This window comes from Ursus maritimus, unplaced genomic scaffold, assembly GCF_017311325.1.
Source record: "Ursus maritimus isolate PB19 unplaced genomic scaffold, ASM1731132v1 scaffold_7, whole genome shotgun sequence".
NCBI classification, from domain to species: Eukaryota; Metazoa; Chordata; class Mammalia; order Carnivora; family Ursidae; genus Ursus; species Ursus maritimus.
Window position 1 is genome coordinate 83,945,597 of NW_024426885.1, and position 16,364 is coordinate 83,961,960.

The 16,364-nt window shown below is 38.3% G+C and overlaps 1 protein-coding gene across 2 annotated transcripts in view; it reads left to right on the plus strand.

The window, feature by feature from the left end:
* Positions 1-16,364, plus strand: part of ERO1B (endoplasmic reticulum oxidoreductase 1 beta) — a 56,623-nt gene that overhangs the window by 14,999 nt on the left and 25,260 nt on the right. For both annotated transcript variants that reach the window (XM_040623808.1, XM_040623809.1), the window contains exons 3-6: positions 3,754-3,837; positions 12,891-12,932; positions 14,429-14,511; positions 15,291-15,364. In XM_040623808.1, the coding sequence (XP_040479742.1) occupies positions 3,754-3,837; positions 12,891-12,932; positions 14,429-14,511; positions 15,291-15,364 (283 nt within the window). The remainder of the gene's footprint in view (positions 1-3,753; positions 3,838-12,890; positions 12,933-14,428; positions 14,512-15,290; positions 15,365-16,364) is intronic.

The window sequence follows — 16,364 nt, forward strand, 5'->3', positions numbered from 1 at the left end:
ACATTCCAGGGAAGGGGAGTAGAATTACAGGTGTAAAGGTTTTGAATGCGGGCATAAAGGTTTAGCGTGTTTGAGGAATAAGAAGACGGATATAGCTGGAGCAAAGTGAGTGAGATATGGAGAGTTGGAAAGATAGGTAGGAGCCAGATTAAAAAAAAATTATAGTGGGCCTTATTCAGCATAAAAAGATGTTGGATTTTAATGTTAGTGCGATAAACTTTTGGTGGGATGTGTACAAAATAAACTCTCAGGGTGTGAGACAGGAAATAGAGAAGCCATGGAGGAGGTTTTTGCATGAGACCAGATGGAAGGTGGTAGGGGTTTGGGATAGGGCAGTAGAGCTGGAAGAGGTGACAGGTGAGCAAATGAGCATTGTATGTAAGAGGTAACACCAGCAGACTTATCTGGTGGAGTGAACGTAAACTGTGAGAGTAGGAATGAAGTCAAAGATGATGCAGCGCTTTGAGCATATTACAAAAAAATATATCCTGACCAAGTTAATCTTATTTTAAGAATGCAAGGACAAGGCTTTTAGGTCTTCAACACAATTCAGCACACATTCCTAATTTTTAAAAAATTTAATAGAAATGATGGACACTTCCTTAACATGATAATTTTAATCCTGACGTTAGCATTGCCACCATCTTGCTTGTTGGGAAATAGTAGAGGAATTCTCACTTAGATGAGGGACCAAGACAAGGGTACCCCCTATCTTCTTTAGGGCTGGCAGTACTAATTAGTGTATCAAACAAGAAGCAGCAACTGGAGGCATAAACATTTTTGAAGAGTAAGCTAAGTAAAACTATCTTCGTTTATAAATGACAAAAAGTATACTAGAAAACTCAAGTAATGAACAAAAGTGATAAAAAAATGCATTAAGATAGCAGGCTATAAACTTAATATACAAAAATTCATATCTTCATAAATATGAACAGTAAGAAGGTATGACAGAAACAAAATCCCCCTTTACATTAAGCAGTGAAAAAAGATGAAATATATAGGAGTAAATGAATCAGTAAATCTGCACAACCTAGAGGAGGAAAGCTTCAAAACAGTACTGAGGCACAAAAGGAGGCTTCAAGAAATGGACGGATGTCTTTGTAGCATAAAGATGTTAACTCTCTCCACCTTAACGTATAGATTTAATGTGATCCTCATAAAAGTACCAGTTTTCTGCTGGAGCTGGACAAGTTGCTACAGCCGAAGTTCTCTGGGAAGCAGATTCTGAGACAATGGTTAATGGACAAGAGGTTAATTAGGGACTGCTTGTGGCTCCGACAGCCCAGGGAGTGAAAAGAGCAGAGGGAGAGGTAAAGCTGTGAGTCAGCTTCTGAGGAAACGTCAGGTGAGCATCTGGGAGTCCTTCAGATGGGATGGCACTCCAGAACTGTCCCCACTTGCAGGGGAGGTCTGCGCCTTGCAGCCCTACATCAGTTATTTGATGAAGGCCACCGTTGGAAGGGGTGGTGTGACCTTGGGCAAAGTGGCTGTGTTCAGCTGAGGTTGGCTGCCTCATTTCCAGAATTTCAGAAGCTAACGTTTCCAGAAGCTGGGGTAATAAACCCTTATTCCTGAAGGGTGATGTGAGCAGCACGGTACAGTGTCCACTCCAGTCCACTCCTTGCACTGTGTATTAGTTTTCTACCACTGCATTACAAATTAGCCTAAAATGTAGCAACTTAAAACAGCACACTGAGAAGGTGGCATTTGGGGAAGATCTAAAGGGAGTAAGAAAGCAAGCCATGTTTATATTTGGAACAAGCACACTTCAGGCAGAGTGAACAGCAGGAACAAAGGCCCTGAGATCGCAGTGTGTCTCGTGTATTGGAAGAACAACATGGAGGCCAGGGAAGAAGAGGTAGAGAGCAGAGGAGCCAGACCATGGGAGGCATTCTTGGCCATTACGGGGACTTGGATTTTGAACTGACTGAATTTTCAGAGGTATTGTATGTGGGCTGAGAGAGCAAGGAGTCAAGGATGATGCCAGGATTTTGGCCTGAGGATCTAGAATAATGGAGTTGCTATTTACTGAGATGGCAGTAAGAATGTCCCATGGAGATATCAGTGAGGTGTTGGACATACAAGCCAGGAGTTCAAGAAACCTCCAGTTCCCAAACAAACATCCTTATCCCTCTGCCTGGAAATCTCCTTCTCTAGGAAACTTCTAGTCCTACCCATTTTACATATTACCAATAGGAGGCCTTCCCTCACAACTCCATAGTGAGAGTGGACCACTCTCTCCTCCTGTTGCCAGTCTCTACATATGGTACCTCTTCCTCTGTAGTGTAGTGTTATTTATTTCATTTTGTGTCTATTTATTGAGATGTCTTTTTTTTTTTTAAGAGAGCACGAGCGTGCCTGTCAGAGAGGGAGGGGCAGAGAGAGAGGGAGAGAGAGAATCCCAAGCAGGTTCCACACCCAGTGCAGAGCCCAACATGGGGCTCAGTCTCACAACCCTGAGATCATGACCTGAGCCGAAATCAAGAGTTAGATGCTTAACTGACCGAGCCACCCAGGTGTTCCTATTGAGGTGTCTATTATGTGTCCTAGGCACTGGGGATAAAAGAATAAATAAGGCAACATGTCAATCCTGACAGTGGGGGATGCAGACAATTGATAAATAAGCCAGTAATATTCAGGCAGTGTTAAGTGCTATAGAAGAATGTAAAACAGGGTGTGGGGTGCATATTGAACATGCTTTGGAGAGTCTGGTCAGGGCAGGTCTCTGCTGAGGTGCCGTCTGAGAGAGTCCTGAATGAGGTGAAGGGAGTGGGTCATAAGATCGGGTGCGACGGTACGGGCAAAGAGCAGAGCCACTGTAAAGGCCCCGAGACAGAAGGGAGATGAGTGTGGCTGCTGTGTGGACCACAGATGGTACTTGGCGGGGTCTAGACAGGAAGGGAGCTGTGGCCGTGGAGGTGGTGGGACGAAGTGGATAATGAATTGTTTGCAGGAGATAGAAAAGGAGTTTTGGCTTGGGCAAGTTCAAAGTAAGAAAATCCAGAGTATTTAACTATGGTTAAAAGGGTCTTTCCCCGTCCTATGTCTACTGTCATTCCCCCACTAAAATTCAGCTAAATTGGTTTTTGTTTTTTTCAGTTCTCACAACCGCTCAAGCTCTATCACTTTATCCAAATGCATGTTTTTCCCAACATTCATCCATCCTAAAATATACCTCCTCAGAGGCCACCATCCACCAGCCCCATTATTTTCCATCACAGAACTCTGGATATTCCTTTGTAGCATTTAACACAGTTTGTGCTTAAACAAACATACAGGCATATAATTTCTGTTCCCTCCTGTAGGCTCTGAGTTCCAGGGGGGAAAGTGCTTTTTTATGTCTCCTTTTGCCCTAGACCCTACACATTGCCAGGCAGATAGATAGTGGGTGCTCAGTACACATTGAAGTGGGTGGGTGTGCGAGAGAACTCTAATGAGTAAGGTGACAGTAAGGTGCTGACAGACATTAAAGTAAAGTGCTTTCCAGGGTCTGCAGATGAGCAGTGTACTTGGACTTCATTTCTTTTTTGAAGTGTCAGAGGACTAATAACAGTTATTTTAAAAAATTAATATTACATTTGGGTGTCTGAAAAACTGCAGTTGTTTAAAATTCTGAACTCAGTCGATGCCACAGGATAGGAAGCTTCCTCTTCTTCCCACCACCACGTCCTGGTGCCGAGCACAGGGTCACGGAGCGAGTGTTGCAGAACCAGCCCACAGCTGGACTAATGTTAATCCAATCTTTCTCTCAAGGTCAATCTGAAGCGACCATGTCCTTTCTGGGCAGAAGATGGCCATTGTTCTATAAAAGACTGCCACGTGGAGCCCTGTCCAGAGGTAAAATAAATTTAAAAAAATAATAAGGACAACATTGCTTCCTCTTGGGCTCTTAGATAAGTGTGAATTTATATTTTAGGCCACTGTTGATGTAAATCCATTTGACTTGTCCTCAAATTCATGTGCTGTCAGCTCTTTTTTAACCGGATTATTGAAGACTTATACTTGTCACCAAAATGGGTTTGAAGACACTTTTGTATTCAGTAATATTGATTGGTTGTGAAAGTATAGTATGACTCTAAGACAGATGGAAAATTGGGGGCCTGTGCTGGCACAGGATCTATAGTTGGCTCTTATTTCATGCTTTATTGAATATGCATATTGTTTCATAAGAAAAGTGATGCTACTGGACCTTAAATTTTACATTTAGAGTGGGAATTAGAGTAGGTAAAATAGAGCAATTTCAGGCTTGGTATGAGGTCTTCACTTGGTCTTACGTTTAAAAAAGCTATACTTACATTTTAGATTTTGTTTTTTGACATCTAGCATAATTAATTTTTCTTGAACAGTAATTCATTATAAGCTCTGTTTTTATTTAACGTTTTGCTTTTCTTAATCAGTTACTCTAGTTTGTTATCCTTAAAAATGGGGGGAAAAACCCATCTTAACCATTGCCCTTTCTAAAGGGACAATTAAAAAAATTCTCTTCATTTTCCTTTAAGAATAAAATGGTTTTGTTTTTGTTTTTACTTTTTAGTTTGAAATAATTTCAGACCTACAGAAAAATTGGGAGAATAATACCAACAGTCCTCATTTACTTTTTATTTAGATTCCCTAATGTTTATCACGTTTGGTTTATTATTCTCTGTATATGTACATGTTAATATTTTCTGAACTATTTGGGTGTAAGTTACCAACATGGTGATACTTTACCCCTAATTACTTGAGTGTGGTTCCTTAAAAACAAGATGATTCTCTTATCTCACCACAATGTAATTAGCAAAATCAGGAAATTAACATTAATTATAATACTAACATCTAATCTGTAGACTTAGTCATATATTTTCAGATGACTTAATGGACTATATAGCTTAAGAAAAGTGTTAAAATATAGTGTTATATTCGTTTCATGTGTACAGAATAGTGACTCGGTAGTTCCATATATTACTCAGCTCATCAAGGTAAGTGTCCTCTTAATCCACTTCGCCTGTTTCAGCATCGCCCCCTCCCACCTCCTCTCTGTTGACCATCTGTTTATTCTCTATGGAGAATATTCTGTATGGAGAACCATTCTCTATGGTTAAGAGTTTGTTATTTGGTTTGTCCCTCTCTCTCTCTCTTTTGTTCTTTTGTTTGTTTTGCTTCTTAAATTCCACATATGAGTGAAACCGTGTGGTAATTATCTTTCTCTGACTGGTTTAGCTCCCTAAGCATTATACTCTCTAGATCCATCCATGTTTTTGCAAGTGGCAGAACTTCACTCTTTCTTTATGGCTGAATAATATTCCATTGTGAATGTATACAGCACATCTTCTTTATCCGTTCATCTATCGATGGACACTCGGACAGCTTCCGTGGTTTGTGTATTATAAATAATGCTGCTATAAACATAGGGGTGCATGTATCCCTTTGAATTAGTGTTTTTGTGTTCTTTGGGTAAATACCTAGTACTGTAATTGTTGGATCATAGGGTAGCTGTATTTTTAATTTTTCAAGGAACCTGCATGCTGTTTTCCACAGTGCTGCACCAGTTTGCATTCCCACCAACAGTGCATGAGTGTTCCTTTTTCTCCACATCCTCGCCAACACTTGTTTCTTGAGTTTTTGAGTTTAGTCATTCTAACAGGTGTGAGGTGATAGCTCATTGTGTTTTTGATTTGCATTTCCTTGATGATGAGTGATGTTGAGCATCTTGTCATGTGTCTGTTGGCCATCTGTATGTCTTCAGCCCATTTTTTAATTGGGTTATTTGGGATTTTTTGGCGTTGAGTTGTATAAGTTCTTTATATAATTTGGATAGTAACCCTTAATTGGGTATGTCATTTGCAAATATCTTCTCCCAATTAGTAGGTTGTCTTTTAGTTTTATTGGTTGTTTCCTTTGCTGTGCAGAAGCCTTTTATTTTAGTGTAATCTCAATAGTTTACTTTTGCTTTTGTTTTACTTGCCTCAGGAGACATACCTAGAAAGATATTGCTATGGTCAGTGTCAGAGAAATTACTGCCTGTGCTCTCTTCTAAGAATTTTATGGTGTTAGGTCTCACATTTAGGTCCCTAATCCATTTTGAGTTTTTGTGCACAGTGTAAGAATTCCAGTTTCATTCTTTTGCATGTAGCCGTACAGTTACTCTTTGTTGAAGAGACATTAAATATAAATATTAAATATTCTTGCCTCCTTTGTCAAAGATTAATTTACATTAGCATTGTGGGTTTATTTCTGTGCTTTGTATTCTGTTCTGTTGATCTATGTGTCTATTTTTGTGCTGGTACCATACGATTTGATTACTACAGATTTGTAATATAATTTGATGTCTGGAATAATGTTCTCTCCAGTTTTGATTTTCTTTTTCAAGATTGCCTTGGCTATTCAGGGTCTTTTGTGGTTCCATACAAATTTTAGGATGTGTTTTTTCTAGTTCTATGAAAAATGCTGTTAGCGTTTTGATATGGATTGCATTAAATGTGTAGCTTGCTTTGGGTAGTGTAGGCATTTTAACAATATTTGTTCTCATAATCCATGAGCGTGGAAAGTCTTGCCATTTCTTTGTATCACCTTCAGCTTCTTCCATCAGTGTTTTATAGTTTTCACAGTACATGTCTTTTACCTCTTTGCCAAGTTTATTCATGGCTGTTTTACTATTTTTGGTGCAGTTGTAAATGGGATTGTTTTCTTAATTTCTCTTTCCGTTGCTTCCTTATTAGTGTATAGAAATGCAACAGATTTTTGTACATTAGTTTTCTGTCCTGAAACTTTACTGAATTCATTTTTCAGGTCTAATAGTTTTTTGGTGGAGGCTTTAGGGTTTTCTACATAGATTATCATGTCATCTGCAAATAGTGAAAGTTTGACTTCTTCCTTACCAGTTTGGTTGCCTTTTATTCCTTTTTGTTGTCTGATCTCTGTGAGTAGGACGTCCAGTAATATGTTGAATATTAGGGGAAAAGCTCTCAGTTTTTCCCCATTGAGTATAATGTTTTCTGTACAAGGCCTTTATTATAGTTGAGGTGTGTTTCCTCTAAACCTACTTTGTTGAGGTTTATTTATCATGCCTGGATGCTGTATTTTATTGGATGCTTTTTCTGCATCTGTTGAAATGATCCTAAGGTTCTTTTCCTTTCTCTTATTGATATGAAATATCACATTGATTGATTTGCAAATATGGAACCACCCTTGCAACCCATGAGTAAATCCCATTTGATCATGGTGAATAATTTTTATTTTTTTAATGGATTGTTGGACTTGGTTTGCTAATATTTTGTAGAGGATTTTTGCGTCTATGTTCATCAGAGGTATTGGCCCGTAGTTGCTTTTTTTTTTAATTAAAAAAATCTTTTTAAGTAACTATTTTTTTTTTTTTTAGTTATGTTTTTTAGCGGTGTCTTTATCTGGTTTCGATATCAGAATTATGCTGGCCTCAGAGACTGAATTTGGAAATTTTCCTTCGTCTTCTGTTTTTTTTGAAATAGTTTGAGAAGATTAGGTGTTAATTCTTCTTGGAATGTTTGGTAGAATTTACCTGTGAAGCCGTCTGGTCCTGGAGTTTTGTTTGTTGGGAATTTTTTGATTACTGATTCAATTTCATTGCTGGTTATCAGTCTGTTCAAATTTTCTTTCTTCCTGTTGCTGTTTTGGTAGATCATGTGTTTCTAGGAATTTGTCCATTTCTTCTAGGTTGTCCAATTTTTTAATATATAATTTTTTATAATATTCTCCTACAGTTGTTTGTATTTCTGTGGTGTCCATTCATTTGCAATTTTGTTTGGGTCCTCCCTCTTTCTCTCTTTTTCTCCCTTTTTTTAAATGAGCCTGGCTAGAGGTTTTGTTGATCTTTTCCAGGAACTAGCTCCTGATTTCGTAGATCTATTTCATTTTTAAAAGTTTTCTATATCATTTATTTGTACTCTAATTTTTATTATTGCCTTCTGCTGGTTTTGGGTTTTGTTATTCTTTTTCTAGCTTCTTTATGTGTAAGTTTAGGTTGTTTGATACTTTTCCTGCCTCTTGGGGTAGGCCTGTATTGCTCTAAACTTCCCTCTTAGAACTGCTTTTGCTGCATCACCAAGATTTTGGACTATTGTGTTTTCATTTTCATTTGTTTCCATGTAATTTTTTATTTCTTCTTTGATGTCTTGGATGACTCATTCATTGTTTAGTAGCATGATATTTAACCTCGATGAATTTGTGCTCTTACCAGATTTTTTCTTGTGGTTGACTTCTAGTTTCTTAGTGTTGTGGTCAGAAAAGATGCTTGGTATGACTTCGATCTTCTTGAATTTGTTGCGGCTTGTTTTATGGGCTAGTATGTGATCTGTTCTGGAGAATGTTCTGTGTGCAGTTGCAAAGAATATGTATCTGCTGTTTTAGGTTGGAATGTTCTGAAAATATCTCTTAAATCCATCTGGTCCAGTGTGTCATTCAAAGCCACTGTTCGTCAATGTGTCCATTGATGTAAGAGGGGTGTTACAGTCCCCTACTGTTATTCTATTCCTATCGATTAGTTTTTTTTTATGTTTGTTGTTAACTGTTTTGTGTATTTGGGTGCTCCCATGTTGGGTACATAGATATTGTTATATCTTTTTGTTGGATTCTCCCCTTCATTGTTGTATAGTGTCTTGCTTCAGTCTGTTTCCTTGTCTCTTGCTACAGTCTGTTTTAAAGTCTATTTTGTTTGATGTAAGTATTGATACTCTGGCTTTCTTTTGACATCCATTTGCATGACAAATGTTTCTTCATTGCCTCACTTCAATCTGCAGTTGTTTTTAGGTCTGAAATGAGTCTCTTATAGGTAACATTATAGATGGGTCTTGTTTTTATCCACTCTGTGTAATCTAAAGACAACCACCCTATGTCTTTGGATTAGACCATCTAGTCCATTTACGTTCAAAGTAGTTATTGATAGATAAAATTTATTACCAAGTTGTTATTTGCTTTGTGATTGTTTTGTAGTTTTTCTCTGATTCTTTCTTCTCTTGCCCTCTTTCACCGTGTTTTGGCTTTCTTTAGTGATATACTTGGATTCCTTTCTCTTTATTCCTTACATATCAGTTGCTGGTTTTTGATTTGTGGTTACCATTCAGTTTGTATATATCATCTTCTGCATATAGCAGTCTGTGTTAAGTTGATGGTCGCTTGAGTTTAACCCGTTTCTTATTCCTTTCTGCCCAATGTTTTAGGTATATGGTGTCATACTTCATATGCTTTGTGAATCTCTTGACTGATATTTACAGATATACTTACTTTTACTGCTTTTGTGTTTCCTACTTTTCATACTTTTACTTGTGGTTTTTTTCTTTCCACTCAAAGAGTCCTCTTTAACATTTGTATGGCTGGTGTAGTGGTCATAAAGTCCTTTAGTTTTTGTTTGAGAAACTCTTTATCTTTTCTTCTATTATGAATGATAGCCTCGCTGGATAGAGTATTCTTCGCTGCATATTTTTTCTTTTCAGCACTTTGAATATATCATGCCACTCTCTTCTGGCTGAAAAAGTTTATGCTAAAAAAAAATAGCTGATAGCTTTTTGGGGCTTTCCCTTGTATGTAATGGTTTTCTTTTCTCTTGCTGTTTTTAAAATTTGTTCTTTTGGGGCGCCTGGGTGGCACAGCGGTTAAGCGTCTGCCTTCGGCTCAGGGCATGATCCCGGCGTTATGGGATCAAGCCCCACATCAGGCTCCTCCGCTATGAGCCTGCTTCTTCCTCTCCCACTCCCCCTGCTTATGTTCCCTCTCTCGCTGGCTGTCTCTATCTCTGTCAAATAAATAAATAAAATCTTTAAAAAAAAATAAAATTTGTTCTTTTATCACTACTTTTTGCCCTTTTAATTACTATGTGTCATGGTATGGATCACCTTGGGTTGATTTTGTCAGGGGACTCTGTGCCTTTGGGATCTCAATATCTGTTTCCTTCCCGAGAGTCAGGAAGTTTTTTAGCTATTATTTCTTCAAATAAAATTTCTGCTGTCTTTTCTCTTCTACTTCCAGGATCCCTGTAATTTGAATATTATTACGCTTAATGGAGTCACTGAGTTCCCTAAGTCTATTCTCATTTTGTATAATTTTTTTTTCTATAACAAGCTCAGCTTTATTACTTTCCATTACTCTGTCTCCCAGGTTGTTAATTCATTTGCTTGTTTCCTTTAGCCTACTGTTTATTCTGTTTAGTATATTTTAATTTCATTTATTGTGTTCTTCATCTCTGATGTGTTCTCTTTTTATCTCTGTGTTAAGGGTCTCACTGATGTCCTCCACTCTTTTCTCAAGTCCAGTGAGTATGTTTATGATCATTACTTTGAATTCTCTATCAGTCATACTAATTTTCTCCATTTCACTTTGGTCTCTTGCTGTGGTTTTGTCCTGTACTTTCATTTGGGACATAATCCTTATCTCCTCATTTTGTCTAACTCTCTGTATCTGTTTCTGTGTGTTAGGAAAGTCAGCTCTGCATCCTCCTCTTGAGGGTCGTGGCCTTGTGAAGAAGAGGTCCTGTAGTGCCCTGCAGTACAGTTGTCCCCTGCTCTCCAGGACCTGGCACTTCAGGGACTGTCTCCTGTGTGTGTTGCATATGCTCTGCTCGTGTATCCTGGCCACTTTCTCCTTTAGTCCAGTTGTCTGCAGAGGCTCTCTTAGCCCGTTGTGGGCTGTGTTTGGCCCCCTGCTGGGGTGCGGCACATTTTAACAAGGTCTGTGCTGATCTGTTTATGAAACGAGACCTGTTGCCTGCACTGGCGGATGGGAGGCTGTGTGGGTGGGGTACCATTTTTAACAGGGTGTGCCTTGACCTTCTGCAGGGCCCACAGCTGCCAGGACTGAGGCCCTGCAAAACGTGTGGGTCAGGAGAAGCTGCGTTGGCAATGTTGATGCTGGTCTTCTGTGGGAGGGGATCCGTAGCCAGAACTGAGGCATACCTGGTGAAAAGGGGATCTGCCCAAGCGTGGGTGGGTAGGGCCTCAGTGTAAGCAATTAGGTGGGGAGTGTTGCATAGTGCTGTTCCTGCAGGTGCCTATGTGTCTATGTCGAGGGTGGGGGTGGGGGAAATGGTGCCTGCCCCCTCTATTCTGGAAGGGCCTCCCTGTGATCCCTGCCTCTCTGGACCTGCTCTGAGATTAGTAAGTAAATCTCCCTCCCTTATGCCCTAGGCGTTTTTTCAGATTGCTGCTTCTATGCTGTAGCTACCTGGGCTGTGTGTCATACTGTCTTTTTTAAGGGCAGGAACTCCACTTCCTAATGCCTTTCAGGCTCTCCCAGAGTGGAGCTGCTGACTTTTAAAATTCCAGGCTTCAAGTCCCACTGGTTGTAGGAACTCATGATTTGGACCCTCTGGCTTTCAAAGCCGAAAGTTATGGGGATTGGTCTTCCCCGTGCAGGTGTTATGTAGTCTGTTTCTCACCCTTCTCCGTGCCTCCATCTCTTGACTGGACAGTCAAGGCCTGTTTCGTTCTCCACTGCATCTCTACCCTTCCTACCCAATTCAATGTGGCGTCTTCTCAACCTTTAGTTGTGGAGTTTTTGTTCTGCCAGTCTTTGGGTTGTTTTCTGGATTATTCGTGCTGATGTTTGTGTTATCTAGTTGTATCCATGGGATGAGGTGAGCCTAGGGTCCTCCTACCCCGCCATCTTCCCTGCCTCAGTCCCAGCTAGGTTTATTTCATGCTTGATTTTAGTTATTAGTTTTATATTTATCACTACTTCTAATAATTCTCTTTTGTGATTGTTATGTGTTATCCATGACAGTCCTCTGTGATGCCTACCCCAGTATTTCCAAAAGCCTTGTTACTAAGATTTGCGTAAGTCAGGTTACTGCATTTAGCATCAAACCTTTAAAAAAGCTGCTAAAGATTTTGATTTTAGCACATTATACTATACTAGTCAGAGGACACACTGCAGCCAGCAGTCACTTCTGGTTAGTATTTATTCCACGTTTTAAATTCAGGGTGCGTGGCTGCTAGATTTGGCTTGAGTTTTAGTCTTCTCTCTTCTGCCTTCTGTTAGATGTTTTAGCAAATGCTGAAATCAAAATATTGGCAGCAAGTAACATTTTAATCTGCTAATCTTTTTATTTGTTAGGGAAATATCTCTTATCATCATCATTATTATTTATATTCTTCCACCTGACAGGAAGATATTTATTCTGAATATTTGGTTAAATTTACCTATGTTTAAATTTATCTTGAAACATGAAAGGATTTTAATAGGTAATTTGCTATACCATAGATTCAGATGTTGGAAATCGGTGCCCTGGATTGATGAGAGGATCAACCTGTGATTTTCTGCTTTCAGATACGATTTTTTGCTTAAAATTGTGTTTGATAAACCAGTTGTAATGATTTCTAGATTTGCTTTTTAAAGCCTAAAACTAATTATTGGCTTTTAGAAAAGAAAGCTGGATCTCTGTGTGGTTTTCTGTTAGTAAACCCTGATTGCCTAGGTTGGTAAACCCTAGGTGAATCCTGTGGACCAAAGAACTAATTCTTTTGGTATTAATCCCAAACTGCCTTCACTTTAAATGTCAATTTAGAGCAGAAATTAAGATTGAGCATAAAATATTCCAAAGATCTTTGAAAATTTCAAAGCTTCTGTTTCTGTGGTAAGTTTTTTTTTAAACCTGAAAATTAGGTAAACTATTCAATATTGCATTGAAGAGTTTAAATTATAGCTGATTTTGACACTCTTATTTTGTATATGTCATTCAGTTTGCTGAACTATGATTTACAAGTCTGTAATTGGTATAATTCTTTACTGTTTATCTTAAAGAGGTAGTATGAAAACAGAATTTGAATAGATGTTCATTTTTTCATCATAGAATAAAATAGCCTTTGTATTTGAGCAATGGCATTACTAATTAAGAAATCTAAAAAAAAAAATCTTTCCTAAATTTTTCTTGTTGTTATTCTTTTAAGAGCAAAATTCCAGTCGGAATTAAAGCTGGGAGTTCTACTAAGGTGAGTCCCTTTTCTTCCTTGACTCTTTTTGCTTTCCATTGTCACTTACATTTGCTGCTTGACAGTGGTTGTGGAAGAGAACTGTACTCGGGTTCGTTGGGAATGGGCACGTTTTGCCCCACAGCCCCAACTTCTAATTCTTGCAGCGGGGACAGAGCTTGTGTGTTTTTACAGTTACACTATACAGCTGCTTTTGCGATATACTTCCATTCTGTTTTCTCTAGAATGGCTGTAGTAGTGTAACTGCAGTGTCACATGGCACATGGCCTGTGCGCAGGTGTTTACCATGCGTGTAGTTGTAGTCTTGTGTCCCAACTAGTCAGCCTGTCGTATTCAGGATTATATTGTGTAAACAGTTATCAAGATATTTTGAGCATAGTACTTTTAAATGGCGTTAGAATATAACTGTGTTAAAGATTACCCTTTTCCTCTTACAAGCATGCCATAATTTACTTAGCTGTGCATGTTTTTAGATAACAGTTTACTTCTAGGTTTTCTGTATGCATAATCAAGATCGTCATACCCTCTCCCTCTGCTTCCTCGCTCCTTCTTCTTTTTTAGTTTTCTCGTGTGGTTTTTTGTTTGTGTTCACTCTCTTTTATTTTTGTTTCAGATCTAAAATAAGAGTATTAGGGACATTTGACATCCCTTCTGGACTCCTTCCCAATCCCATTCTGTTTCCTCCCTCCCTGAAGATAGCCACTTTTTTGAAATCGATGTGTGTCCTTCTGTGATACTTCTTACTTTTATACTTCTATTGCACATGTGTCCACAAGTAATGTATAGATTTTTAATAGGAAGTTTTAAAACATTAAGATTATATATTTTTAAATTTTTTCATTTTAAAAACATTTTTTCAGTTATTTTTTTATTCCGCATTGTGCTTTTGAAATTCTGTGTCTGTTGATATATGTGGCTTTGTTCATTTTAATAGTTGTGTAGTTTTCGATTGTCTATCACTGGTTAGCTCTTCCTCTGTTGATGGACATTTTAACTGTTACGAGTTTTTTGCTGTTAAGAACGGTGATGCATCAGCATTTTTGTGTACACATGGAAGAGTTTTCCTAGGTTGATATTTGGAAGTAAGGTTGCTGGGCCGTTGGTTATGCCTATCTCAACATGATGAGATAGTACCAAATACCTTTCTAAAGTGGTCGTACCTTGTTCTTGGTTTCAAGTATTGCTCTGGGTATGGTTTCGGTTGTAAGCCTGCTGGTTCAAGGGTTTATGCATTTTTACAGCTCTAGATAAATACTGTCAAATTACTTTCCCAAGAGGGTTTTCTCAGTTTACATCATCACCAGCCTACCAGTGCTCATTGTTTTTAATGTCTTATTTAGTTGGTGGGAATTTGTGACTCATTTTGATTTGTATTTCTTACATGTGTGAGAGATTTTGATAATAGGATGTATCTGTGTCATCATTGACAGATTGCCAGTGGAACTTAAAGGGAAAGGTAATAGTTATTACTAAACTTACTGTGAACTTCCTTTCAGTACTTGAAAGTGGCAAACAGTACCAAAGAATTAGAAGATTGTGAGCAAGCTAATAAACTGGGAGCAGTTAACAGCACACTAAGGCAAGTTTTATTTAGTAGTATAAAAAATACTTTTATTTAGTATATCAGAAATCTTATGTGTTTCTTGTGATTTTGATGGAACAGTAAAGTTTCAAGTCATTCTTAAAAGGAAGAAGTTATTCTTCATCCTAAATTCCATTGGGCTTTGCTTCCTCCTCTTAGTGGATTTGTTCTTAAATTTCTAGAATGTACCATCAGTAGTGACTTTATAAAAATGTAAAAATATAGAAGATTGTTCAACTAGCAGTTGAATCCATTCTTCTTGGTTATTATAGTAAAAGGAACTGGAACCTCTAAGTTTTTTGTAAATAGTAATTCAATCTGTATGTTACATTTTGAACAGGAGAAGTTATTACCGTAACTATTAAATTTCATAGATTTTTTTTTCCTATTGACTTTTCCTTGTTTGCTCTAAGTAAAAACCTGCTTGTGAAGGCCAACGTAATTTGTGAGTGGTCTCAGATTATGCACTCTGAAATGACTGAGCATGTCTACAGTTGGGAGTAGGGAATACTTTTTTACTAATAGTCTTTTTAATTTCCCTGTTTGTTTAGGTTAGCATTTGCATACTATAAGTAGAAATCCTTCACGGAAGTTAATATCTGTGTTTTTTGTATAACTTGTTATCATTCCTTCGGGTAACCACTGATTGAATTTATGAACTATCTAAATTAAAGACATGACCTCAGATGTTCTATTTTTAATTATAGAAGATACAATGTAAACATTTTCAACTCCAGATTTAATCATTTTTCTTTTTTATTCCCTCCTTCCCCTAGTAATCAAAGCAAAGAAGCTTTCATTGACTGGGCAAGATATGATGATTCACAGGATCACTTTTGTGAACTTGATGGTAATAAAATAGACTATTTTAATTCAGTTATTTTAGCCTTAATCCTTTTATAAGAAATTGAAATCAAGGAAAGTATCATCAGTTATAACTCAGATACACTGGGTGTTGCTATGTGGATCTTATTATTCATAATGGTGTTTATTGAGAGCTTATGTTCTAGATTCTGTGCTGAGTGCCTTAAGTACGTTATTTCTAATCTTTACAGTTACTTTAATAAGTATGTATTATTTCATATCCGAGGAAACAGAGTCTCAAAAGGACTGACTTGCCCAGGATCACACAGTAGCAAGAGGCTGAGGCAGGATTCAACCCCAGAGCTGACTGGACCCCATACCTGTATTTTTCCATCATGACACCGTCTCCTATGGACCTCTATTTTAAGCCACTTAGTTTAGGTCTGTGAACATATAAACATGTTCACACTGGAATTTTCTGGAGGCCCCAACAAACTAACATAAAGACACCTTGCAGTATTGGGGAGGACTCTAATTTGACTTCCCCACAACCCTCCATCCAAGAGTCCCCTGGAATGGTACAAGGAGAGGGCGCTGTGGAACAGTAACTACCGTGAGTCTTCCTTCAGAAGGTAATGGAAGTGACACAAAATTTTTGATCTAAGGAGAATATTCCCAAGAATTATGCTGAGTAGGCTTACATCATTCATTTGGCCTCTGTTCACTTTTTATGTTTATATCTTGGGTGGTGGAAGAGAATTCGGGGCTCAGCCCTGCGTGGCTGGTTTTAGAAGGTTCACTTGTGCTGTTGTGCTGTTAAGCCGGTGCACAGCGGGATCAGTCACTGTGAGCCGCTGCAGTGGTACGGCAAGGTGAGAAGATGCCAGGAGGTGCGGTGTTGTCACCATAGTTTATGTGGTTTCAGCAAGGGTAGCTTTGGTTTTTTCAAGACTTTATTTATTTATTTAGAGAGCATGAGTGGGGTGTGGGGCGTAGGCAAAGGGAGAGGGAAAGAGAGAATCCTAAGCAGTCTCAGGGCTGAGCAT